The sequence below is a fragment of the Motacilla alba genome, chromosome 8, assembly GCF_015832195.1.
Source record: "Motacilla alba alba isolate MOTALB_02 chromosome 8, Motacilla_alba_V1.0_pri, whole genome shotgun sequence".
Lineage (NCBI taxonomy): Eukaryota > Metazoa > Chordata > Aves > Passeriformes > Motacillidae > Motacilla > Motacilla alba.
In genome coordinates, this window is record NC_052023.1 from 14,130,050 (window position 1) to 14,155,481 (window position 25,432).

At 38.8% G+C, this 25,432-nt stretch overlaps 1 protein-coding gene across 7 annotated transcripts; it reads right to left on the reverse strand.

Moving 5' to 3' along the window:
• Positions 1–3,638: 3,638 nt before the first annotated feature.
• LOC119704097 (SSX family member 2 interacting protein) lies at positions 3,639–24,218 on the reverse strand. 7 transcript variants are annotated; one of them, XM_038144814.1, is made up of 16 exons: positions 24,090–24,218; positions 23,689–23,811; positions 22,021–22,089; positions 17,096–17,229; positions 16,207–16,373; positions 15,756–15,956; positions 14,043–14,153; positions 12,645–12,780; positions 10,932–11,007; positions 10,683–10,854; positions 9,745–9,895; positions 8,407–8,543; positions 7,831–7,998; positions 5,558–5,762; positions 4,684–4,804; positions 3,639–4,508 (listed from the first exon to the last, which is right to left on the reverse strand). In XM_038144814.1, exons 4-16 carry the CDS (start codon positions 17,136–17,138, stop codon positions 4,358–4,360), a joined length of 1,839 nt encoding a protein of 612 aa, XP_038000742.1. In that variant the 5' UTR covers positions 17,139–17,229; positions 22,021–22,089; positions 23,689–23,811; positions 24,090–24,218; the 3' UTR covers positions 3,639–4,357. The 7 variants fall into 7 exon arrangements, with proteins under 7 accessions (XP_038000742.1, XP_038000745.1, XP_038000740.1 ...); XM_038144817.1 differs by lacking the exon at positions 22,021–22,089 and having other exon boundaries at positions 5,654–5,762; XM_038144812.1 differs by lacking the exon at positions 22,021–22,089.
• Between the last annotated feature and the right edge of the window lie 1,214 nt (positions 24,219–25,432).

Genomic DNA, 25,432 nt, shown 5'->3' on the forward strand with positions numbered 1-25,432 from the left:
AAGATTTCATAAGCCATCAGTAAATATTTTATCTTTCAAGGTAAATGACAGCCAAATCTGAACAATTAAAAGCCACAGAGACTCCTCCCAGCAAAGCAGGGGGAATGGGAGTGCAGGTCAGCTAGAACTTTTGCACTTCCTAAGGAGTCAATCCCAAAATGCAGCTGAACAGATGCAGGCTTGCAGCCAGCTTCACCATGGATTTACAGTGAGAGCCCAGGCACGCATTCACACAGGTGTTCTCTTCTAGAAACCTCAGGGCCATGAGGCAAGTGGAGATGCACAAAACACTTGGCCTGGTTGAGTGTGGTGAGCAACTGGGGGATTGACCAGACCCATTCCTCCCACAAGTGACACAGTCTTCCAAAGCCAGCTGGGTGGCACCTGGATCAGCAATAAAATGCACAGGGGCTTCTGAGTTGGAGGATGTTTCTGAAGGAGCAACTTAAAGCCTACAGTTTATTGTGTTGCCCGAAGTCACACAAAAGCCATGAATCCCATTCAAATTCAACATCTATGAGATACTGGTTAATCAGACACTTTATTTCTACTCCCACAACTCCTAGAGTTCTATGATTAACCAGAGGAGTGTGCTTTGTGGCAAATGCTATTTTAACACCCACAAATGAAATTTTTTTTCTATTTCACAGTTTCTACAGTCTTCCATTAGCAAGGGCTGTTGCTGGGTTGTCAGTCCCATAGGTCTTGACTTTTTCAAACAGATTCCACATGGACTGTAAATCCACCTCAGGCAGTGTGAACTATTTTGGGAAATGCCACCCAGCTCACTGCAGAGGACATTCAAGGGATGAAGGGTGGACACTTGCAAGAAATGCCTCATTTTTCATGATTATCTATCTATCTATCTATCTATCTATCTATCATATTCAAGGGAACAAGCATGTTTTGTGCCTCAGGGGACAAAGCTCTTTTATACAGCTGTAATTAATTTTTTATTAGTAAATATTTATTTAAAACAAACTTACCTGTTATGCATACCAAATAGTTTTACATCTTGAACAACTCAAAACGTAAAGAAACAAACACTGACAGCATGAAAACTACAACAAAATACACACCATGGGAGCTTAGGTTTTCATTGCAGTGCAACTTTGTAGGGCATAGTGAACATTAGATATCAGATGTATTTTCTAAAAGCAACAAATAAATCACTGGATAATCTGAATACTTCTTCTGAGGTCAGCTTTTTCACACAACTATGTCAACATTTCATATCTTCTCATCAACTTCTCTTGCAAATCAGAAAAAATCTAAAACCAAGATGTCTTATAAGGCTTCACAGACAAAAGCTTAGTGATAACTACAATTTTAAAAAAAAAAAAAAGCTGCACCTGCACAATAACTCAGCTAATTCACCATGCACAGTATTGCCATTATCCTGCATATCCTTCCATTTTCCTTTCAAGAATAACCTGTATTATCTAGATATATCAGTTACCTTGACCTGGCTGAAATGTACCTGGACACAGAAGAAGCCCTAGAAAATAAGTTAAAATATAGTCTGTTTTTTCTTTTGTCCCACTACAAGTGAAGTAGAGCATGCCTGCAGAATCTGGTGGAAGCAGTTCTTCAAATCAGGAAGACAGCTGTTTTGTAGGGAGAAGGCTCTCTTAAGAAAAAAATTCCATTTCTTAGGTTTTTTTGCTATACAGTCTGTATTGCAGGAGCTATATATTGTATAGGCCTCAGCCACTGGGGATGAAAGGGAAAAAAATTAACAGCTCCAACATAATCCTGGAAAGTAAGTACTCATACCTAATCAGAGTGATATTTATGGTAAAAGTATGTTCATCAAAGACTAAAAAAGCAGCAATAAATATTGTATTTAAAGATTTTTGTGAAACACCACAGTTTAAGAGAACCACTCATCTTTTCAATACCATGCATGAGTAGTTAACAATAGCTGTATTGTCATCACTTGCTGAGAGTCTCTACCTCTTGTTCCTTGAGAAGAGCACTCACTGTATTATTTCAAATATACACTTTTGTGAAGTGACACACCTGTGTCACACTCCTGCAGGAAGTCTCCCCCTTCACTCTTCAAGTCTCTGAGAAAGAAAGATGCAGTTGTTTCCAACAGCTCTAAGTACCACAATGTCACCCTCTGCAGAATTCAGACCATTATTAGCAGTAGTTTCAGATTTAAAATCTTCCCAGACACTTTATATAGAGAAATTCAAAAACTCTAGCTGTGTTATACTTCTTTGTACAGACAGAACTGAATCTGTACTCCAGACTTCCAGACCAAGTCCGAGGCCAGCTCAGGACTCAACTGCATTCACCCTTCTAGCACAGTTAGCTCTTCCATGGAGACAGTCATATTTCCACTTCTGTAAGATGGGTTACACAACTCTAAAGCAAAAAATTAGTACAAAATGTTTATTAGTTGCTAATCACTCAATAGACAGAAACAAGAGTTTCAATAGGTTAGTTATTTTGTTCTTCAAGGCATTATTATCCTAATAGTAACTTAAAAGAAAACCAGAGTGAAGGAGGAGGGCCCAGGTAAAGCAAACACAACGAACAGTCCCAGTAGGGCACCCATGAGCACACAATGGAACAGCAGCAGCCCCTGGTGGCATCTGGATCCTGCCTCAGCCATGGAGATCTCCAGCCACTACTGGCTTAAAAATAATCCTGCTTGAAGAGTTCCATTCCCCCTTAATATAAGAACTTTTAATATATTAAATTTTCACTTAAGTTTTTTGAAAGTGTATTTATTCCTCCACAAGTAAAATTCAGTCAAGAGCTGCCCAACAGCTAGGAAACATGAAACAAACAGGAACCATACCCTGCTGAAAAGCAGGAGTGAACAACATGACTCTGAACACCCCTTTATTGGGCAAGAACAGGAGAAACAGAAATATGATGTTGTCTTTCCAGCCTGACTACCCATGCAGCAAAAAGCACACCAAGTATTGGTATTATCATGATAGCCACTTCTGCTCCCTTACAGGTGCTACAGGAAAACCACACAAGGATCATCCTCGGCAGTTTACATTGGCTATCACTTCATCCCAAGCTGGAACTTAATGGACTGAATTCACTGCAGCTTTTTACCTCAGTTTCTTTGAGAACTGCAGTTTCTTCTCCTCCCTGTATTATCCCACTGCTATTTTTCCAGATAATCCAATCACTACACTCCATCCAACTCTGAAGTAAATGGGCAGAGCAGCAATATCCTTCAGTGAAGGATTCTAAACTTAATTTCCCACCTCTGACCCCAAGAAAGGCAGTTTAAGCTCAGACATCTTTCAAAAGGCCTTACACAAGGAGCAGAGCTATACAAATGATCACAAATGCAGAGCTGCATATGATCACATATGCACACAAACCCAGTAAGAGAAGATGGATTTGTACTGGCAAGGAAAAATCACATGCACTGAGTAAGGTGAAGGAGACCTTGAAACATCATACCTCTAACTTGGCTATTTTTATTACATTATAAACAAGAGATTGTCCCAAGGCTACAAAGAAATAAAATTGTGGAGTCCATTGAAACAAAAAACCAAACAAAATACAAAACCAGCACCAGATTTGTATACATTGTATATAGCCCTATAACCATGGTAGCTTAAAAGTTTACTGCACACAAATCATAGAACCAGGGTTTTTTAGAATAGAATTACACATTTATTGTTCACATTTGAAATACTTGGGTTCTGACTGAACCATTGAAAGTCCTAATGGATCTGTAAACTGAGTATCACTAGAAAACAATTTAAAATGCCATGTAAAATAATATTTATGTATGCATGTGTTTCACTTCATGGTTTCTCAGCATAACCACTTGTTCTATTTACAAATATATAAAGATTTTGCACTTTAAATCATTGAGATATCAAAGAGGTATTTTCAAATCACACAATAAATATAGAACCTGTTTTGTTAAAAATCTACAGTATACTGTACATTCAAGTCGAGGCAAAAAAGGATTTAATGCCAGTTACACTTGAGACATAAATGAATGTTTCCAATAATTAAACAATTTCTAAAAGTGCTATCTCTGCCTGTGATGAAAGGTAACATTAGGATCCAGTATTTCATTACAGTCAAAGTTTCAGACCATTGCTTTATTCACAGAATTAGAGTTTGTTACTAGAAAAATATCAAAGCTTTTATATACTCTTAAATTTTGTTTCAAGAGTTGCAAGAAAGAGGCAAAAAATGGTCTAAAAAATAAAAGCCATGTGCACACACATAGAAACACACCACAATTCAGATCACCACGTAATCCTCCAGAAGAATGATCAAACTCACAGCATTCTGTTTCATTTAGAATGATAAGTTTATGAACCAGTCTCTAACAAAAATCCCAGCAGGCAACCCTAGAAGTCTAAGGCAGCTGTTCCATGTGCAAGTTTCTATGTAGAGTGCCAAGCCCAGAGTCTTCCCATGACTTTGTGCATTCTTCAGTTTCTTCTTTGTCATCACTTTCCACCCACAGATTTGGCATGTAATCTGCAGCAGGTTTTTCTGATGCAACACTGGAAGCAGAAAAGGAAGTTACAATGAAAATAATGCTTTGAATTGAAACAGTATTGTTTTTATGATATAATGTTAAATATCCTTGGTTATATACCAACCATAAACTTTAGATTACACTGTGCTCTCCACAGAGTTCAGCACTGTACAAACCATCTACAACATTGTTTCACAAACCTGTTTTGTGTAATGTACTGAGATATCTGGCAAGGCTCTGGTGAAACAGTAGCACTCAACGCAGAGGGAGGTCTTCTTTGCCGAGATGCAGATCTCACTAAACGAATGTCTGGGTCAGAACCTAAGAGAGACACACACCAGTTAAACTGCAGTCCACTGGAAATAAGCAAGTCCTTCAAGGGTTTGTGTCCTCTGCTTTAAAGAAAAAAAACCAATACCACAAAGACCTTAAAGCAGAGTTATAATAAAACTGTCATTGATATAGACCTGGGATAAAATTTTTAAAGTATTTGTAATGGAAGTTATGTTAAAATTAGAACTCTAAATTTGAAAATGCAGCATTTGCACATATAACCACCACTGAAAGTAGTCATATGAAGTCACTCAAGTGTAATTTCTCACTTTACAATTAATAAAGCTTTTTTATTCCTTAAGTAAAGACTTCTCCAGCATGCACAGACATAACACCAACATGAAAACCTGCAAACTTGTCAGAATATAGAAAACAAAACCAAAATGAAGTTAGCCGTCTTACTGTTTACATGAAACTAACCATCACTCAAGTCAATGGCAAGAGATGGCAAAATTAGAAGGGCCAGATCAATCCCATCTCACATTTGTATTTCACAGCTTTTATATGAAGGGGAAAACCAGAATGATGACATGTTCTTCAGTATTTATGAAAGCACCTGAAAGTTACCTGCTGTGCTGTCAGCTATTTGATATTCACCAGATTGTAGTGAATTTACATTTGTGAAACATAAGTAATTATCAGGAAGGGAGTTACAATTCCCTTTTTCAAAGGTAATTTTGAACAATCAATTGCCCTAATATGTGGAGGCATACAGATACATGGTAAAATTTTTCTTGAGACCTTTTGGATTTTTAATTGCTGTCTTCATAGTTGTGACTTCTAGTTGAAAGGAAGAGAAAAAACTGTGCAATAACATAATTTGAACCAAATACTTGCTTCTTAAGAAGGCACTTGGAGTTTTCACATTTTCAGACTTGCAATCAGCAGTCATACTTAAAAACTGGTGCTTCAGCCATGCTCCTCTATCTTCTTCAAATGCCTTTCTCTAAGAAAAGAAATGACAGTTTACACTTACGAGCACAGAAAAAAACCTAGCCCACATTAAATTGATGCTATTCTATTTCAGAAAGCCAAAGTTGTAACATGTCCATGTCACCAAGAGAGCCAGCAGCTTAACACAGCAAATACTGTCTGTGAGCAAGCTTTGGAGCCCAAGGAGGATTGGCTGAGGAGGCACTTACAGCCAAGTCCCACAGTTTGTTCCACAGAGCTCAGAGTAATCCTTTCACTTTACTGCTCTACACTCCAGCAACACCATCCCCTGTGCCTCCCATTCCCCCAGAGCAGCACTACCTCTTGCAGCAGCCCTCATCCAGGGCAGCTACCAGGAACTTCTTAAACCTTTAAACAGGGAAAAATGACATTGAAAATAGCCCTGATTGCTTCTATCTAAAACTGAGGTAAGAACAAAAACCCAGGTTGTTTCCCTTTCCAGCCCCTCTAAGCACAGAAAAAGAAAATAATGCCTAACAGACAACCTCCAAGAGATCCAATGGCTCTGGAACCAAGCAACAAGCTATTTCATCTCCAAAAACCATCAGTGAAACAGGATGCTCCTATTCTGTGCCAGTAGAAAAACAGAGGAAGCTGAACTCCAACGCAAACTTTCACAAACACCTACAAAGCTCACAGCATTGCTTCTCATTCCATACCTCAGCATTCTGACAAGCTGAAGCATGAGCAATTATGCTGCAATGTAGTCCTAAACATTTCCAGACAAACAAGTATTGTGTATTATCACTCACGACTTTTAAAGCTGAATTCAATGAGCAACGTGAAATTAACTAACTCACTAAAATGCAAATAAAATTAAATTAGTCATAATTTGTATTTGTTACCATGTGAACTACTGCTATCCCAGTAGCTTAAGTAAAATCTAGAGTATTTTCTATTCTGGGTCAGACAGGTTGGCCAGTTAGCTCTGTATTCTGTCTCCAACAGCGGCCACAAGAGATGCTATTTATGAGCATGATCATTTTCTGCAGTGCATTCCCTCACAGGTCCCCACTTCCAAAAGCCATTTGATTACAGATACTGAAAGGCACCCCCTTCTGCTCCATTTTTCTTATCTGTGAGTGTGTTGCCCATAAGCTCAGGCAAGTGCTCTTTGTACTTGATGGTACACATTGCCTTTACAATCTCCTTCAAAAAAGAAATCCAGACGTCAACTACCTAACTATAAAAAAGCCACTTTTTTGGGTATGTTTTTGACTTAATTTAAAAATTAAAGAGTTCCCTCTAGTCCAAGTCTTGAGGGATTTGGTGAACAACAGTAGCACTTTCGTCTGCTCAAACTGAATCCACAGCTTTATAAATTTTAATCACATCCCACTCTAACTTTCTGCTCTGCACATCAAAGCAAGCTGTTCTGTAAACAATAAAGTCCATTTCTTTTTTCCCGTCATATCTGTACCATCCTAGTTCCACAATCATATCACGATGACCTTTCCCTGACAAACTTGCAAGCCTCTTCACATTTGTGACCCAAACTATGGGCTAGACCAAAGGACATGTGCTAGAGCTCATTCACAGACACATCTACCCTGACTGCCAGTATCTTACTGAAACTGCCTTACTGGCCAGCTTAACTACAAAACCAGGACAGGTAATGACCCTGCTAAGGGAAGCATAGTAATCACTTGGTGTTTTTGCAAAAGTCACTGGTTTTCACCAAATCTTAGAAATCAAGTACCTTTGGGATTCAACCCTGAGGCCAAGTTTGACTGAAATTTTCATACGCCTTTTGTAGGAAACCAAACTTTACAAGTATCCAAGGGATTTAGTTAATAAATTTTGGAAGCACTTAAGATATTTCAAAAGCTGAAACAAAAATGGTTTGGTTCCAGTTACAGAAACTGTGTTTTCCAACATACACAAAAACCTTGGCTTTTTCAATTGCCATGAAAATGATCTTCCAGAACAACTAAAGATATGTTTTATACAGTATGGCAATGATCTTTGTCTACAGACATCAGATATTACTGGATGGCTGCACTTCGTCACATATAAAAGACTTGTAATTCATCTTCCATAAGAGCTCCCTTTCCCAATACCTCAAGTCCTAATCTAATAGCAGCTTCTGTAAAACTTTTTCGTTCCTTCTCAAAATTCTTTTTTTGTTCTCGAAATAATCTCCATTCTTCCTGAAGACGCTCTCTTTCTTCCAACAAATAGCAGTCTTGTAGTAACAGAGTGGTGTCATCATCACATGTAAGCTGTTGCTGTAGATATAAAGCAACAAAAGGCAAATGTTAATTTGGGAGTGACTTAAGAGGTATGGTATTTCCACAGTTTCAGTTCTGTCAGAAAAATGGTTGAAGTTTAATATGGAAAAAATGCAGTAGATATCAAGTTGGGGGATATTGGGGGCAGATTTCAGATAGCAATCAAAACGTCCCTGTTCAGGCAGCCTCACCTTTGTTTAGCCTCCAAAAATAATTCCTACCAGGAGTAAAAAGTCCTAACATTATTAACCAAGCCATTAGCACAGTTATTCTCAGACCACCACTAAGTTATTTTAAAAGCACGATCGAGGAACGGAGAAAGGCTCAGAGGCAAGAAGAGTGGAATGTTAAATAAAATACACTTGGATTCAATTGAGAAAAATAAGAAAAACGAAAGCCTACTACCTGTAAGAGCTGTTGCTGAGTTCTGATCATTTCTTTACATTGCTGAATCTCTAGCTCTAGCTTTCCAGTTTCTAGCTCATGGTCTTCTCTTGAAATGACATCTTTTTCATTCAAAGCTCCTGAATGTCCACGTGACACTAAGGGAGAAAAAAAGCATCTTTAAAACAAGTTATAAAACCCCCAACACCTCATATCAGAGATGCCTTGGAAGAGCAAAAGGTTTTAGACTCTTGGTTTCAGCGTGAAAGACAGATACAGAGGGTACTCAAAAGCATTTCTGTCAGAGACAAGAGTTCCAAAATTGGTGCTACACAAGTAATTATCCATCAAGTCTGGTTCAAAAAAAAAAAAAGAAAAAGCAATGAAAACATGGCTGTTTCACATTCCCCAAGGTAAACCAACCATCTACACTGCAATAAGTGTTACACAAAATCCTTGCTTGTTTCAGCAGTCATTTAAAAGAAAACTCAAGACAACTAAAGATTTTGTTTTTCACTGACATGCTGTTAACCCATTTTTCTGAGACCATTTTTGAAGAGTTTGTGTTCATAATAATATGACAGTAACTATATTTATCACAGATATAAAAAGAAAGGCTTTTCCTTCAAGTCCTGTGAAGGAGAAATGGAGCGAACAAACACTGGATGCATGTTTTCATTCCAGTAAGGGAATGAATTACAGAAATGGTTTTATTTTGTACAATTACACATTGGCTTATTTAGCTCAATGCATAGCTAAATCACAATGATTGTAATAAGACAAGTTTTGGCCCCTAAAGCCAGTATTTAAACATTAATAGAATCCTAAAGGGCTATACTATGGTCATCCTCATGAACTAAAAAAATCTAGAAGATGACTCAAAAAAAAAAAAAGCACACAATTGTAACGTTTTTCCTGATGCTTATTTTTCAGTTAGTTACACCAAATAAAGTATTACAAGCATTCTTGAAATCCTTTCTAGGGTGTAAACATACTCTCAAAGGCCATCTGCTGTTTTATTTGCAATTGCATGCATGACCTTCTCAATCTTACTCTTGACAGCACACATCCCTGTGGTAGTGGCTGCATTTACTTGCATGGAAAAATAATACTAGGAAAGAATTTTATATATTTTTAGCTGTCTTAATGCTGTTTAACAGCTGGAAATGAGGAGAGTCCAGCACCATACCATCAGTTGGTTTGTTTTAGAATGCCACAAGAAGTCCCAGAGGATCTGGCAAGTCTAGGCTCTTTAAAGGGAATTACATATTTTGCACCCAATTATTTCAAAATGCCACTTCTGCACTACTTTTTCTGAAATGTATTTTATTTGCACACATAATGCAGTTAATCACCAACCTTGGTTATCCAGCTTTTCAACGTGATTTTTCAACATCCGCCACTGCTTTCTAATGCTATTGGTAAGCTGTTCTCGCACAGTTTCACAAGATAATTCCCACATATTCTCTTTATTTAATTCTCCAATATCTTCTTCCTGGTCTGACAGCACCTGTAGAAGCAGAAATAAGAAGCTGCAAACCATTTCACCCCTCTAAATATGTGTATTTGTTTATATAAATATGTGCATAGATTCAACTTATTGAAGAGAAGGAAAACCCTTGCATCAAGATTTTTCCGTCCAGGGAAATTTGACTCTCAGGGAGTTCAGTTCCCTTCTCAGCATAACGCTGAAAAGACAAGTGACCAGGCAGATCCCAGAACCCCACCACAGAGACTGTGGGTCAGCTAGCAGGACTCAGTCACTCACATCTTCAACCTAGACAGGGTCAGACTGCTGAGTTCTGCTGTCAGACTTAGGCAGTAGCTGCCCCAGTACGGCAAGTCACCCAGTCAAGAAGAGTACTCACACCTCATCAAGAAGGTGACAAAGAAGCCACATGGCTGTTCATGGCTGTTCATAGCCATGGCAGTAAACTGTTCAATAAAGACATCCTGTGGAAAGTAGTACTTAAAATCCAGAACGAACAAATTCCCCCAGGCATCCAAAATCCAGTATCTTGCATTGCAATATAGAATTACATACCAGTAGCTACTGCATTTAAATTCACTCAAAGAATATTTTCAAGCTTTTAATTTACTTTCTGGAAAGAATACACTGTGTATTGTTCACAGAGAGCAGAATATTTATATTTATGTTGGATGAATGTCACACAAAGCACATGATGTGCAATCCATTGCAGCTCTCAAAAGTTTACTTTCTTTTTAATAACTATCAAATTACTCCAGCACTATACCAAACTACTATGGAGATTAAATTTTGACTGAAGAATACTTACAAGCCCATCTTCAGATCTTTCTTTGGGTTTTTGTTTCTGTGGTGGAAGAAGTGAAATAATGTCTTTCTTCATTTGCTGAAGAACTTTCTTTAGCTCAGTATTTTCCAGTAAAAGCTGTTTTTGGCGTTGCTCATAATCACTTAACAGAACTTTGTACATTTCTTCTTCATTTCTGGAAGAAATAATCTTACAGTAACAACATAACAGCCCTCATACATGCTTCAACTAATGTTGTTCTAAGACAACTACCTGGCTTCTGTCTTATCAGTCCTCCATGCACCTCTCTTCCCATCAGCTCTACCAACACAATTTAGAACTTCCATAGCTACAAATGAAAAGGATATTTCAAAGCGTGAAACAATATGCAAATAAATACAGATTTAGATGACATTGCATTTATATATAGTTATTATAAAAAGATCATATTACTCAAATATCCCCCTCAAACTTCAGATTCATGAAATCATATGGCTCTGCTTAAAGCAAAAATAACACAGTCAAAGGAAAAAAGGTAAGTTTTTGAGTTTTGAAACTCAGAAGTACGTATTCTCATCCTGTCTTATCTTTTTAACGCATTTCTTAATGATACCTTCATCCCTATTTCAACCTTTATATCAATGTATCAAGTCTATGCTCATTCTGGCAATAATGGCAGTTTTATCTCCTGTTTAGGGTAAGGAACTTATATTAATATTTCTTAAGGTATTCCTCAAAACTTCTGTCCACATTTGAATAAAAATAAAATCAAAAAACCCCAACCACACCAACAACAAAAATCCAAACCCAATGTAAGACTACAGATTGGTGGTCCAAGCTAGTTAGCTATCAAGCAAACAGTAACTAGTTTTAGACCCCTGCTATTTTTACCTCTCTGACACTTGAACTAGTACTAGCCACCAGAAGTCAAGAATGTTTAAGTTTTGCTGACCTCAGGGTAAAGTTTCCAGAGCTTACTGAAAGGATATCTAAAGATTTTCTGCACCCAAAATAAGTGATCCTTCTACTGTGTCCTAACCTGGTCTGGCTTGAGCACAGGGACTTACAGAAAACTAAGTAAACAGATAACCATCTTGGCAACAACAGGAATAGTTTTCTTCTGGTTTAGTGAACTAAATGAGCTTACTAAGACATGAACTACAGCTGGCAAACTGCTGAGTGTGGGGGCAGCAGGTGGACAAGAGCAAGACTTCCCTTCCACTGGAGATACGTTATAGAAATACTTTAGAACTACATACATGAACCAAAAAAGTATTTATTTTTTTAATACCTGACTACAATACCCATTTTCAGCCATTTTTCACAGAAAACTGTAATTATGGTAAATAGCACTGATGAATGTCTTGGACACAATTTTTGGGCAGTACAACGTACAAGTACTCATGATAAAGGAGATCTGGTTTCTCCTCATTTCACATAGTACAGGATGGTACATCTGCCTAGTGTTACTTCCTCTCAAACCTCTCATTACTTGTGCTAGCTACAAGCAGAGTGTAGTACCTCCAGAGTAAAAGCTCATGCAGTGTGCCTTCCTGATGGCAACTGCTTGGAACAATACAGTCTTCATGACATTACCCAAATCTTGTGATAGCAACAGTAGCAAGAAAATAGAGGAGAGATGGCTCTGCCATAGGCATTGATTCCTATGGAATCCTAGGAATAAATTTTCCTTAGTAAGGAAAAAAAAAAACCACCCAAAAAAACAACCCCACCTCACTAGGTAAAGATCAGCATTTGGTTTATGCTGGTTTATGCTTGGTAAGGGATCTCATGGAACACAATGTAGAAAAGTCTTACACAGTCAGTTAACATGAAATCTTGCATCTTTTCTTTAACGTTCTAACACCCAAATAAAATCTGCAAGAGGGCCATATCTCCTTTAATGATAAAAATGCTTAAAATTGGCTCTGGTTAACATACAGAATATGCTAATTTTGCTGTGGTAAAATTCAAAGAGCTACTTACCTAACTTTTTGTCTTTTTTATTCATGACTAACTGATGTAAGCGCTCCTTTAATTTGTTATATTCTCTCTCTTTCCTCTTCATATCATGATTGTATTGTGTAGCTCTACTTGAAATTACGTTCTGTAACTTCTGAACCTAAAAGCAATGCCACAAAAGGCTGTTTCTTCCACTAAAGTATAAACACAAATTTCTTCAGAAAACCAAAACACATGAGGCAAAACAAAACTTCTATTAAACTGTTCTTCTGGCGAAAGGAAGCGACAAAGGGAATCAGAAGAGCTGTCCCACCCCACAGATTCTGATCTCAGACTTATCTCAGGAGAGGTAGTTAGTTTTCAGCAGAAACCCATATCATAAACAGCAGATTATAATACTCTAATTCCTCTGAAGTACAACTGAACTCATGTTCTGATAAGTCACATAACCTTTAATGCCTTTATTGAACAGAGCAGAGAAAGATGCATCTTTACTTTCAGTAATTCACGTTCAGGATCTAGGTTTACTGCAATCCTAAAGCATGTTTGTTAGGCTTAACCTAAAAAATAAACTCCTCTTCCTTGGGGCAGCAGGACATTGAAAGACAGACTATTCCATTTGGTCCAAAAGAACATTAAAACATCATAAAGCAAATTTTTGACATGTACTATCAATTCCTAGAGCTGTATTTGGGTTTTTAAATTTTATGATTTAACCTTACTAACATACAGCACATTCAATATTTTAAGCTGGAACTCCAGGAAGTTCACAATGAACAGTTAGTACTGTTATTCCCAACTGTATGAACATGTTTATGAACACAGAACATTCACAGAAACTTGGAGGAGCCACATTCACAAAAACATAGGAGCCATGTGAAGTACAACGCTAGGGAAGGAGCATAAAGGAAACAAATGCCAAACTAAGGAGTGTCATGGATGTCAAAGTGTTTTGTGACCTTAATTGTTTCAAGATATTTAAGTTTAATGAGATGGTGTTTTTGAGCTGGGTTTCCCCCTACCTCCCTTCTTATTGGTCTTTTGCTCCCCTCTGTAATATAATAAGAAAACCCCAAAAGCCTCTATACACAACTGGTTAAATAAGTGACTGAATCCTGTTGCCCCTTCTACTTTTTGATATATCTGAACATTCTAAGATAAAGCTGTAAAGAAAATCCCAGAAAACTGCACATCTGCATTTCTGCAGTACTCTCTACCATTGTTGTAACTTGGACCAACTCTTATTGTTGTAACTTCCCTTATAAAACCTATTTATCCATATGCAACATGCCAGTCATCTTGAAAGACAACATTTACCAAACAAAAAACCACATTCAAAATGAGCAATTACAAGACTCCATGCATAAAAAAAAATCTTCAATATCTATATAATGACTTGTGTTAATGTACAAAACAACTCACTTCATCCTTTTCATTTTTAAGTAACTGGTGCAAATTTCTGTTCTTGCTTTGCAGTTGTCTGTCTCTTTCCTGAAGCCCAACTATTTCCCTCTTAGATAATTCCAATTGTTCCTAGAAAAAGTGTTGATAGTTCAGTATCAATAAGAATTAAAAGCATAAGATTAAAAAAACCCCAACCAACCAAAACAAACAAGCCATGTTAACCAAACTGCCAAACCACCTCACATGAGATATAGCTTGGTATTTAACAGAGATTATTTTTTACAGTTAGGACTTTTTCATTAAGTCAGGATTCTGTAAGCATATATATACTGTGAGAGTGAGGTGGATATTAAGCAACCTGTATGAATTTGGAACTACAGTTTTACTGGAGCATTTCTGTTGAATAATTAAGGGTACAATTAACACAGATATACAGACTGTGACCATAACAATGCAAATGGAACATTTCACATATATAGAGAAGGCTAGACAGATGATCTTGTTACAACAGACAATGCAAAACTAGCATTTATAAAGGTTTTGTCCATGAATGAGACTCAGACCTAAAACTGGCAGCTGAAATGACACACCAAATACAAACTTTCCCTTCATATGCATACTGAGGTATAAATGTTCAGATATATTTAAGCAACGAGAACTTCTAAACACACCACAGTGAAATACAGGTAACACAAGTCACGAGGATTGCTGTATGGTAGCTGAAAGAACCTACATGAGGAACCTCACAAGCTGACAGCCAATTAGATGCCCTGGGATTCATGCAGTACTAAGAAGATTTCCCTCTCTCCCCTTACAGCTATTCATCTAGGGAAAGCAACTGGAGTGTTCTAGGACCTAACATTTTACAGTGTTTGTATAAAAATCAGTGCAGTTACAGATTACTTTTAATCTGTAATCAAAATCCTTCTACATGAATGACCAATCTCAGCAAGAGGGCTACTATGATTTTGAAAATCTACAGCAGTATTTTTCAAGGAGACAGTGCTGACCAGCCCAAGTGAAAACCTAAAAAAGCACTGAATGATGCACTGAAATATTTGCTCTTTTTTTATATTTTATTTTCTTGACAGAATTAAGAGAAAGTCAAGTCTTTGCTAATATGACTGCACATACAAGTGCACCCAGGAACTTCCAACATATCAGCTACTCCACAGGAACTGGCCTTGAGCATGTGTTTATCCTGTGATAAAACGAAGCTTAGTAACTCGTGGTTTGACAACAGTTTCTGAGCAATTCTCACAAAGAGACTTTGTAGTTGGATGTTCAAGGCATCCAACAACAACAACAAAAAAACCACATGGAAAAAGCTAATTATATGAAAAAAGACTAAAAAACCCCACACTAGAAGAGTTATGTATGCTTTTACTTGCTACAATTACACTGGGAATTTATCTTTAAGAGCTGGGCATACCCTTTTAAGCAATACTAAATGATGGGAACTGAAGAGTTTAATGTTTTCACCCGAAGTGTACACTAACACTCCCAATTCAAACAGCCTTCCCCCTTTCTTGATTAAGGAGGCTAAAATTCCAAGTAATTAGAAGTTCTCTTGTTAGCTCATATTTCATTGACTTTAAGGCATTTTCATTTGGAAAAAAAAAAAAGACTTCCAAAATACACATGAAAATACAACTGTAAATTAGCACTGGGTAGGAAAAAAAAAAAAAAAAGAAAGAAGAGCTGCATAAGTGGAATGATCTTGTTTTCTACCTTTAACTTAGTATAGCAGTTCTGCAAGTGATCCATATCACTTCCCAGTTTCAGATGCTGTATTTCTATTTCTTCCTGAGCTCGAAGGTTCTTGTGCTGCAGTACAAGCAATTCATTCATACAATTTACCATAGATACTAAATCTAATTCTTTTCCTTTGGACTCCGCATAAATAGAGGGAAACCCCATTGTTGTTAATTCCTGGTAAAAGACAAGGGGAGAGAGGGGATGAAATGAGATCAATAACTGAATCAATCTCCCACCATTCTCCAAAAGACAGAAACACTATCAGGTGAAATCCTGTATGAAGGGGGAAAACATGACTCTTACTTCCCACCAACTTCAGCTTCTGGGCACTGAGGAAGAAGCCTTCTTAATCCAGTCAATCTTTTTTAGCACAATTGATTGTGTGCAGGTGACAATCTCCAGTAAACAGAAAGATCTGGCTTACCCTATCAATATAGGATATACTCTGTTCAATATTCTCTTCTGTGCAGAAGGCACTGAAAAAGCTGTGCATGCTTTTGGATGAAGGCAGTGACAAGCGTAGCACTTGTGAGTTCATGCTTGTAGGAGATGTCCTTCTTTCTGAGGTATATGGAAATATATTTTGGCTATCTAAAAGGTAAACATTAAGAAGAAATCAGCTATTTTAACACATCACATAAAAACAAACCCTTATGTATTCAAATTATTATTTACAGAAATTTAGATTCTAGAACTGAGAATTTGATCTAGAATGACATTTAAAAATTCACAATATATACAAAACAGAAAGTTCCACTGAAGATTTAGACTCAATAACGCTTTAAAGTGTTGTACCTTTCAAATTTTACTCTTTCACCAAGAAAAAACTGAGCACACTTCCTTTTTATTGACTTACAACACAGGTGCAAGAGATGTGCATTCAGTAAAATTCTTACAGAATGTATGGTATTATTATACATATTAAGTGTATGCTGTAATTTACTCTTCCACTAGGCAGAAATAGGCAAGAAAATATTTACTCCTTTAACAAATTTATAACCAATTTATGAAGCAAAACAACATAGAACAAGTAAAGAAATCTTTGAAAACACAAGATACATTGATAGGCATGATTATAAAAAATAAAATGTGACTGCAAGTTCTTAGCCTTTCCATACATGCGCAAGTACAGTATTTTACACTAGCATTTCTGTAAGTACTCAATCCAAGACAAAGCACTGTTTGTATTATTTACCACGCTGTTTAACTACTCAAATATGTCACGCACAAAACTCCAGTCTCTCTCTTTAGCTGCTATAACATTGCTGCTAAAATCAGCAAAATCAACTAAATCGAAAATATTCCCAGTTTACCTGGTGACAGCACCGGCACAGTAATAGTCTTCCAATCTCCCATAGCAACAGAGACAGGCTGGGTACCTGAGCAACTGGTTCAGCAGCAAAGTATTCAGTACGATTGCTGGCAACGTGTGTTACGTAGGCATCTCCTAAAATAGCAAGAGCATTTTAGATTAACAAAAGCAGCTAATACAGCTAGAAGGTTAAAGAAGGCAGAGGAGAGTGACTACTGAACTTGAACCACGTGAAATTTTTCTACTTCTTTACACTAAATTTGGAACACAGTAAGCACAGCAAATAGGATACTGTAAAAATTAGGCATCTATATATATTTATCCTCAACTGTCTTGTAAACCATTAACTAAAGCCAAAATGCCATGCACACATGAAAATTAAGACTCACAGATAGCTAGTTGTTTCTGATGATGTACATCAGAAAAAACAGCAAGACAAATATTTTTTCCTGCCATATATAACCATTTAGTACTGTAAACTTATGTGAAGTTTTAACATATGTCTGTCCAAATGGGATTGTTATTTAAAGAGATGTATTACAAAGGCTCCAGAGAGGATATACTGGCAGAGGGCAAAGGAACTATTAATAAATATTTAACCATTTTAATTAACTTACACATTTATTAATATTGCCTTTCCCTAGCAAGTTGCTTGCTTCCTTGAAGAAACCCCAAAACTGTTGAAGTAAGCAAAGAGGAGAAGCCTTACCCTGTTGGCACAGGCTCAGTACAGCACTGTCCCTCTGGAAACCAAAGGGAAGCCACCCGCTCAGAAGAAAGAACAAACTGATTGTCCCCTCACCCCACCTCCACCACACAGTAAGAAGGCACATAATAGCATTAGTTCTCTCTCACTGCTGGAAACTTTAAATCCAGCTTGGATGCTAAAGATTCGGACAGCACAACCCTTCAGCTGTTAGGGGAACAATGATACTTCAGGGAAACAAACTTTCCACCTGACAGAAAAGAAGGCCCCTTTGTTTCAACCAACGCTTTGGGAACAAGGTCTAAAGTCTGTTTTAGATGGATTCAGGAGATTTTAGAGCACTGGGATGTTCTTCCCTAACCTCTTGCTAATGTTTTAATAAACGTACTTTGGCTTAGCAACTTCTAAATTTCTAACACCAAAACCTTGTGCTCTTATCACTGTGGAAAAAATATCATTTGGGTCGGGAAAGAGGGGAAGGGATGGGGGAGAAGTGTTTTGTTAGTCCTAAGGTCTCCTGAGAACACAAAGACAGTAAAAATCCTTATCAAATGACAAAGCACAAAATACAGTGTCCAAAGAAACACCAAGTTTTAAAGAGATCATACTGGTGCACAGTCATGTTACAGAATGCTCAGCACTAAAAAAATCCTTCTAAATAATTATCCAGCTGGATGAACATTTTTTTTCCCCAGGTTCATAAATGTACATGGGAAAAAAAGGTAAACAGTTATTCCTCATGTGTTGTAATTTAGTAGCTCCTGAAAACTTTCAGATCAGAAAGTACACACAAGGCAGCAAGAAAACAGTTAATGTAATGTTCTAGTTGTTGTTCTTGTTAAAGAAATGGTTTGTTCTGCTTTCTCTCTACACTTGATTTCTGCATATTTTTCTTTATTTTTCTCCCATAAAAGCAAGAGGTTCACAAATTAACTAGACACCAGTGCCTTTAAAATGGAATTCAAAGCCAGTAAGTATTAAGACAACACACTTCTTACATGCTACTTTCATTTCTGCTGGGTCCATCAGACAGATAAATGTACAAAAATAAGAGAAAAAGGCAGCAAATTAAGGTATAAGTATGTTTTCATTACTGACATCACAACCCTGCAATCTTATAACATTTTTCAAAAGATTATTAAGAAACTTATGATACAAATTCCATCAAGGACTGCTGGAAAGTCCACAAAAATACTTCTCAATTTAGATATGCTGCTACTTCCAAACAAACTGGCTTTCATTCTTTGATAGACTGCACCCACACTCCCTGAACACACAGTATTATCAACCCCCAGGTCTCTCTGCACTGACAGTACTATTCTGACACAGCATCTGTCACCCTAAACAGTGTCTGACTGGAAGCAGCACTAATCCAGGTGTATGAATGCAATGATTCTCTAAATTTGCACCCTGCAAATCACAAGCAGATTCATTCAGAGCAGATGCTTTAGCAAGACCACGCTGTACACAGGGATTTTTTTTTATAGTTAGTTCCCTACCAGGTTCAATGACTTGCCAAAAACCTGTAACCACCCACTGCTTTCTAGAGACAATTGCCCCAGTTGGCAGTGTCACTTCCTTTCCCAAGCAAGGAATTCCTGGAGGCCAAGACATAGGTGGATTGTGCAAAAATGAGCCCCTGGGACCCAGCTGGAAAAGTGTGAATACAAGAGCAGAGCCATCCCACTGAAAAAAGAAATCTTGAATCAAACAAAAAGACCCCAACATACACCCCACTAAAATCACAGAGTTTGATTATACCAAGGAAGTAGCAATCAAACCAAGGCACTGAAGTGCTAGCTGGAACAAGAGAAGTACAAAAAACCCAAGGAACTTAAAAAAAATGGAAATAGCATAGCAGAACTTCTTTGAAAGCCACCTTGGGAATTTTTGGACAAAAAAACCCCACAGAAGTATTTCCAGAAACTTCCAGATAATTCACTAATAAATACATCTTTCTTTTCAAGAACACAACTAAAGTTCAAGATCAGTATATTTCATAAGTTCAAAGAGCTGAAAGAAGCTGTTCATAAAATTACTGGCTTGTGTTTCGGGAGACAGAAGAGGAACTGACAATAAATGTGCCAAGATTTAAGACAGAAATCTGATTAATTAAGCCTGAGTTCAGGCTATATAAAAACTTGAAAATCATAAGCAACAAGAAGAAAATCATAATCATAAGCATAAATTAATAAAATCATAAGCAACAAGAACTAAAAACTTAACACAAAACAGCACACTTAAAAGTTCTAAATATCATGTTTAAACTTGAAAAGAAGCAGTTGTAACTGGGTTTGTAAAACACACTCAAACAACCAGCAGAGAATTGCCACAGTGCTGGGCTGCGATCATATTGCACCATCCGGTCATCCCTAACCCAGACAGGGTGTGACACAAGTGGGAAATGCAGTATCTGCTAACCCAGAAAATTTCCACCCCACCAAGGTAGGGAGGATATGGAAAGGCACCTCTGGAGAGGTGCAATGCCTCAGAAGAAAGTTTGAAGAGTCAGCATCAACCAGAAATAGTCTACCATTCCTTCTCTGTGTATTTCCAATACTCCAACTTGTGACATGCACGTGTTTCAACTTGTAAAACTGCGGGGGTACTTAGCATTTACTTGAAGACCAATGTGATTCCTTTCTACTAAAATAATACCCAAAGGGAGCTATGGAGCTGCTTAAAGCTTTTACACTTATCTAGTAATCCACAGATGTCACACAGATGGCTTTTATCTGGATAGACAGACACAGAACTCTAGGTAAATTTAGGGTGCACTCTAGACATGACACTGAAGATTGACAAATTGGTCCCTGATAATGTCATGACATATCCTTGCTTTAATTCATGTAATTGCCATAGAAGTCCCTGCATTTCCTCCCTAGAGTTTTGACATTTATTGTCTCTCTACACAATTCCTAACAACAGTTTATCATTAGCACTAATATTTTTATTCTATCCAGTGATAATGGTACAGTAAAAAGAATAGCTTTCTTTAAAACTCTTAATTCTAGTGACCTTTTTTTAAAAATGTAATTTTAACGATGGCTCTTGTAATTAAATCTGAGCCCAGATTTTTCTTCCCACACTTACAAAATTGTGGCAATTTAATCATTAATTTATTAGCTTCAAAATGAGGGTGAAGAAATGCCTTAATTTATTCACATTCCATGGAAACTTTACGTAATATCAGATTTTCAGGTGAATTTCACATTATTGTCAAAAGCAGCATGAACGATCAAGTCAAACCACCCAGCCTGTGGGTATGAAATCTCTGTTCATTCTGAATGCATCAGACTCAAAAATCCCAACTACATTTCTCCCCTCCATTTTACTTAGAAAAGCAAACAGGAAAACAAATTAAAATTACCAAGAGTTTTAAGAAAATAAATATTCAATCTTCTCAACACATATAATTACACAAGAATATACTTTTACCTCTGAAAAAATTTCAGTGTTCAATGACTGATCTATCATGGTCTTTGCCTCAAACACTCAGGTTACAAGGAATATAACCTGATGTACTACCTCAAGATTCAACTCTCATGCTATATACAGAGATGACTGAAATTCTGTTACTTCAATCACTGAAAAAATTGAAACACATGGAAACATTTTATTTGGCTCCCAAATTCCTACCCCATTTTGAACTAACACGATGGATTTCACATTAGCATTTTCCTATCACTAAACAATAACTCTATTGTTAATCTTCAAAACTGCATTTCTCCCTTTGCATTCACAAACCATTTACTATATGTAGCCAGAGCAGAACATTCTGTTACCAAATCTCCCTATGTCACAGACAAGAGAACCTCAGAAACCATCTTCTGCATGTCCTCCCCTTCTTCCTGAGCTCAGCTTTAGCCAAACTTTACAGCTGGCTGTCTCTGCAAGCAGACAACTTTTTAAAAGAAAAGCAAACCACTGTCTTACTTGTTCCTAAAGTTGGTGAGATATTTACTGGGCAGAGCCAGAACTAGTATTCCAGGTTATCAGAAATTAGGAAACTTCCATGTTTCAGCAGCATGCAACCTGAAAGCTAAATCAGGGATGGAATGCAAGAAGATAATGACATAGTTTCTTTGGAGATTACCAGGGAATTCAAGGAGTAATTCTCCTGTAAATACTAGGTTTCTGTTAATCAAAACATGTCACAGAAAAGACTCGACAAACAAAAATGGGACAAACAAAATGGGACTGGTGAAGTGCCAGCATACCTTCTGTGGAAGGAAGGAACACTAACCAGTCTGTCACAGTGCTCTGGAAGAAGGAATCATCCAACACACCTGGGCAAGACAGCATAACTGGATTTTCAAAAAGCTTTTCACAATGTTCCCTCCAAAAACTCTTAAATTAAGATGTTAAGGAATTTATTAATGACCGATTATAAATGGAAAAGGGCAAAGTGTAGGAACAAGTCATAGATGGCTGAGCAAAGCATATGAAAGTGACAAAGAGAGAAAAATAACACATATGCTCATGTACAATACAGAGTTAATTGCAAAAATAAACACAGGTTGAATGACAAACTGCAGAAGGTTTGTCAAACCCAAACTGAACAAATGGATAATAAAAATCAGCAGCTGAAATTCCATGTTCATAAACACAAACTAACACAATGAAAAAGACAACTCCGCTATGCACTTAAACCAACAGACTCTAGTTAGGCATTATCATGCAGGAAGAGATGCCAGTCCCTATGATTAGTCCTCTGGAAATAACAGCTCCCAGGCAGTTAACAGAACCCTGGAGCACAGGGCAGAAGAGACCACCATAATGTCTCCTGATGAATACCAAGCTTCTGCACCTCAAATATCGCAGAGATACAACCTCCCCTGTAAAAAAAGGCAGAATATATCTAAATATGGTGCAAGAAAGGTCAAGCAATGCTTTCATACAAGAAACGAATAAGCTCTGACTTTTCAGCTAGAAGAGGAAACAGCTGGAGAAGCAGGACCAACATACAGAAAACAAATACTCTTTGCTCCTTTTAACACAGCAGTTATAAAGAAGGCAATGAAACATTCAGTCAAAAGCTGGGAAATAAGGGCATTTTTTCCTCATAAAACACAAACTGTGGACTTGCATCACCATGAGTTGCTGTGAATACTCAATACGTAAGCTGCCTCCAGTTTTTTGAAAAACATCCATCAGCATCTATTACGTTTTAAAACACAGATGCAGCCTCTGCTCAGAAATCCTTCAACTCCAGTCTGCAGCATCTTGGGAGGATACACAGATAAAAGCATTGCTGTACAACCAAACTATACTTAACATCTTTTCCTTAGCATCTGCTGCCAGCTTCAGAACCGAGATATTGAGCCCCATGAGCCTGCTGTTACCCTCTCCTGTGATCTTTCCAGTCCAAATTACAATTGATATTAGTACCACAGCTTTCTTCCCCCCCCCAAAAAAAAAAACCAACGTAGAAAGATCTTCCCCCATAAACACCAATAATCTGAAATCCCCATTCATTGAATAAAATAATTTCTCTGGGTCTCCTTTCTCAGTTCACTATTAAAATTCACCTAATACGCTCACATTATACTTTGAATACGTCTTATTTTAAGTCATTGCCCTGAAATTCCTATCATACCTTGGCAGCCTATAGAGCTCTGCTTAACTATTTCACTCACCACCGCAAGCAGCAGAGCGTTCTACATAATCTGGGGATGCAGGAACACTACAAACAAGTCTCGCATTACGATTTGATCTTCAAATTTTAAGTAACTTTGCTGCAAATAAATAGAATTTTAAATAACGGGTTTTTTTTTAAAAAAGCCCAAGTCACTTACGAAACCTGTACTCTTACATCACGTGAGCCGCCAGCTCAGCCCGAGCAGTCACAAATTCCCTGACTCAGTAGAAAGCTTTACGGCTCTCACCTCCGAGCATCTGCCGCTTGTAGCTTCACAGAGACAGCAAACGCTGGGCCTCACAGCGCCGGGGGAGCGCCGGCAGCCCCAGCCCCGCCGCGGCTCTCCCGCGTTCCCGGGATCAGCCGGAGCCTGAGAGAAGGGAGCACATGTCAGGACCCACAACCCGCCCGGGCCAGCGGCTCCTGCGCCCCCGCACGGGGCCCTCCCCCGGCCCGGGGCGAGCCCAGACCACGGGAGCGCCGCAACCCCCGGGCTCGGCAGCGGAGCCCGGCAGAGCAGCGCCGCTACCGCCGCTACCTCCGCCCCCGGCCACCGTCGCCTCCCCCGCGCCCCGCCGGGGGCCGCCGTTACCCGCCGCGCCCAACGCCCCGCCCGTGACGGGGCGGAGGAGCCCGCGCACCCCCCACCTGCTGCGGCCGTAGGGAGGCGGAGGGAAGCGGCTCCCGAGCGAGCCCGGCGGCCGGCACGGCCCCAGCCGGGCCCCGCGGGGTTAAACCCGCGCCGCGCCCCGCCCCGCCCCGCCGCCATTGGCCGGCGGTTGCCGGGAGACCTCTAACGGCACCTGCCGCCCGCGCGCGGCCCAGCGCGGCCCGGCCGCGCCGCCGCCACCTGCCCCGGCCCGGCCGCCCGGCCCTCTGGCACTTTAAACCCGGCCCCCTTGTGCCATCAGTCTCTGCCCGTGTCAAAAGGCACTCTGTCTCTTTGAAAAGCTCTCCTCGGGAACGGGAAGGTGTGATGGGTTTGCCCTGAGCCATCTCCAGGCTCAACAAGCCCAACTCTCAGCCTGAGGTGCAGAGCGGCTCCAGCTCTGAGCATCTTCGTGCTCTCCTCTGGACCCGGCCGTCCTTGTGCTGAGGGCACCGGAGCTGGGTGCAGTGCTCCGGACGGGCTCTCACGGGAGCGGAGAGGGAGAATCCCCTCCCTTGACCTGCTGGCCATGGCTCTTTGGATACAGCCCAGGACAGGGTTGGCTTTCTGGGCTGACTCATGTCCAGCTTTTCTTCCTCAAGAACCCCTAAGTCCTTCTCCACGGCTCCTCTCAATGGGTTCTTCTCCCAGTCCCATGACGCAAAAATGCTTCCCTGTGGAAGACCTGACAGCCTTCTCTGTGGCTGGGAGTTATGCTGAAGGAGCACCAAGATACCCAACCTGGCACATGCTTTATTCCCCAGAGAACATCAATTAAACTTTCAAATGTCTCACCATTAAATATGGGACATGTTACCTTTCAAAATTTGAAGTTTTCATCCTAATGTATTTCCAGGTTAATAAACAGCAATTTTCAATATTATCAATCTTAACCTGTTGTGGTATTTTTTTAATTAGGATGAGGTCACCAGAACAGGTCCAATATTCTCTTAACATTTAGCTTTGAGAGCACTTTGTTGGAGGATTCAGCGCAAGTAATCACAAGCATTAAACAAAAGGATCTCAAGGAAAGGAGATTCATCCAAAAATCCAGGACCTTAATGGGAAATTTTAGGCATGGGGTGTTCGCAAACAACCATCAAAGACACTCAAAAGACCTCATATTCAAATAAGTTAATGGAATAATTAGCTTCTACATATGTATTCAGGAAATGTAATGAATATGTAGTAGAAACATGATGAATATGCATTAGTTCCACGGATATAACCTGGCCTGTTAGGTTGCTCTTCATGAATGCTTTGAGGAGAAATCCCCATGCACTGCTAATAAACTAATGCCAGCTTTCTAACCTAGTAAATGTATTGGGAGACTTTATTTCCT

Bases quoted from the DNA above. Each gene is read 5' to 3' on its own strand.
- LOC119704097 (XM_038144812.1), bottom strand. From the start codon at position 17,138: ATGGGAGATTGGAAGACTATTACTGTGCCGGTGCTGTCACCAG. The intron at 15,957-16,206 runs GTAAGCCAGATC...GTCTTTTACCAG, and splicing joins GTATATCCTATATTGATAGG to GAATTAACAACAATGGGGTT. The intron at 4,805-5,557 runs GTCTCAAGAAAA...TGTCTCTCTTAG, and splicing joins AGCAATTAAAAATCCAAAAG to GTTCTGACCCAGACATTCGT.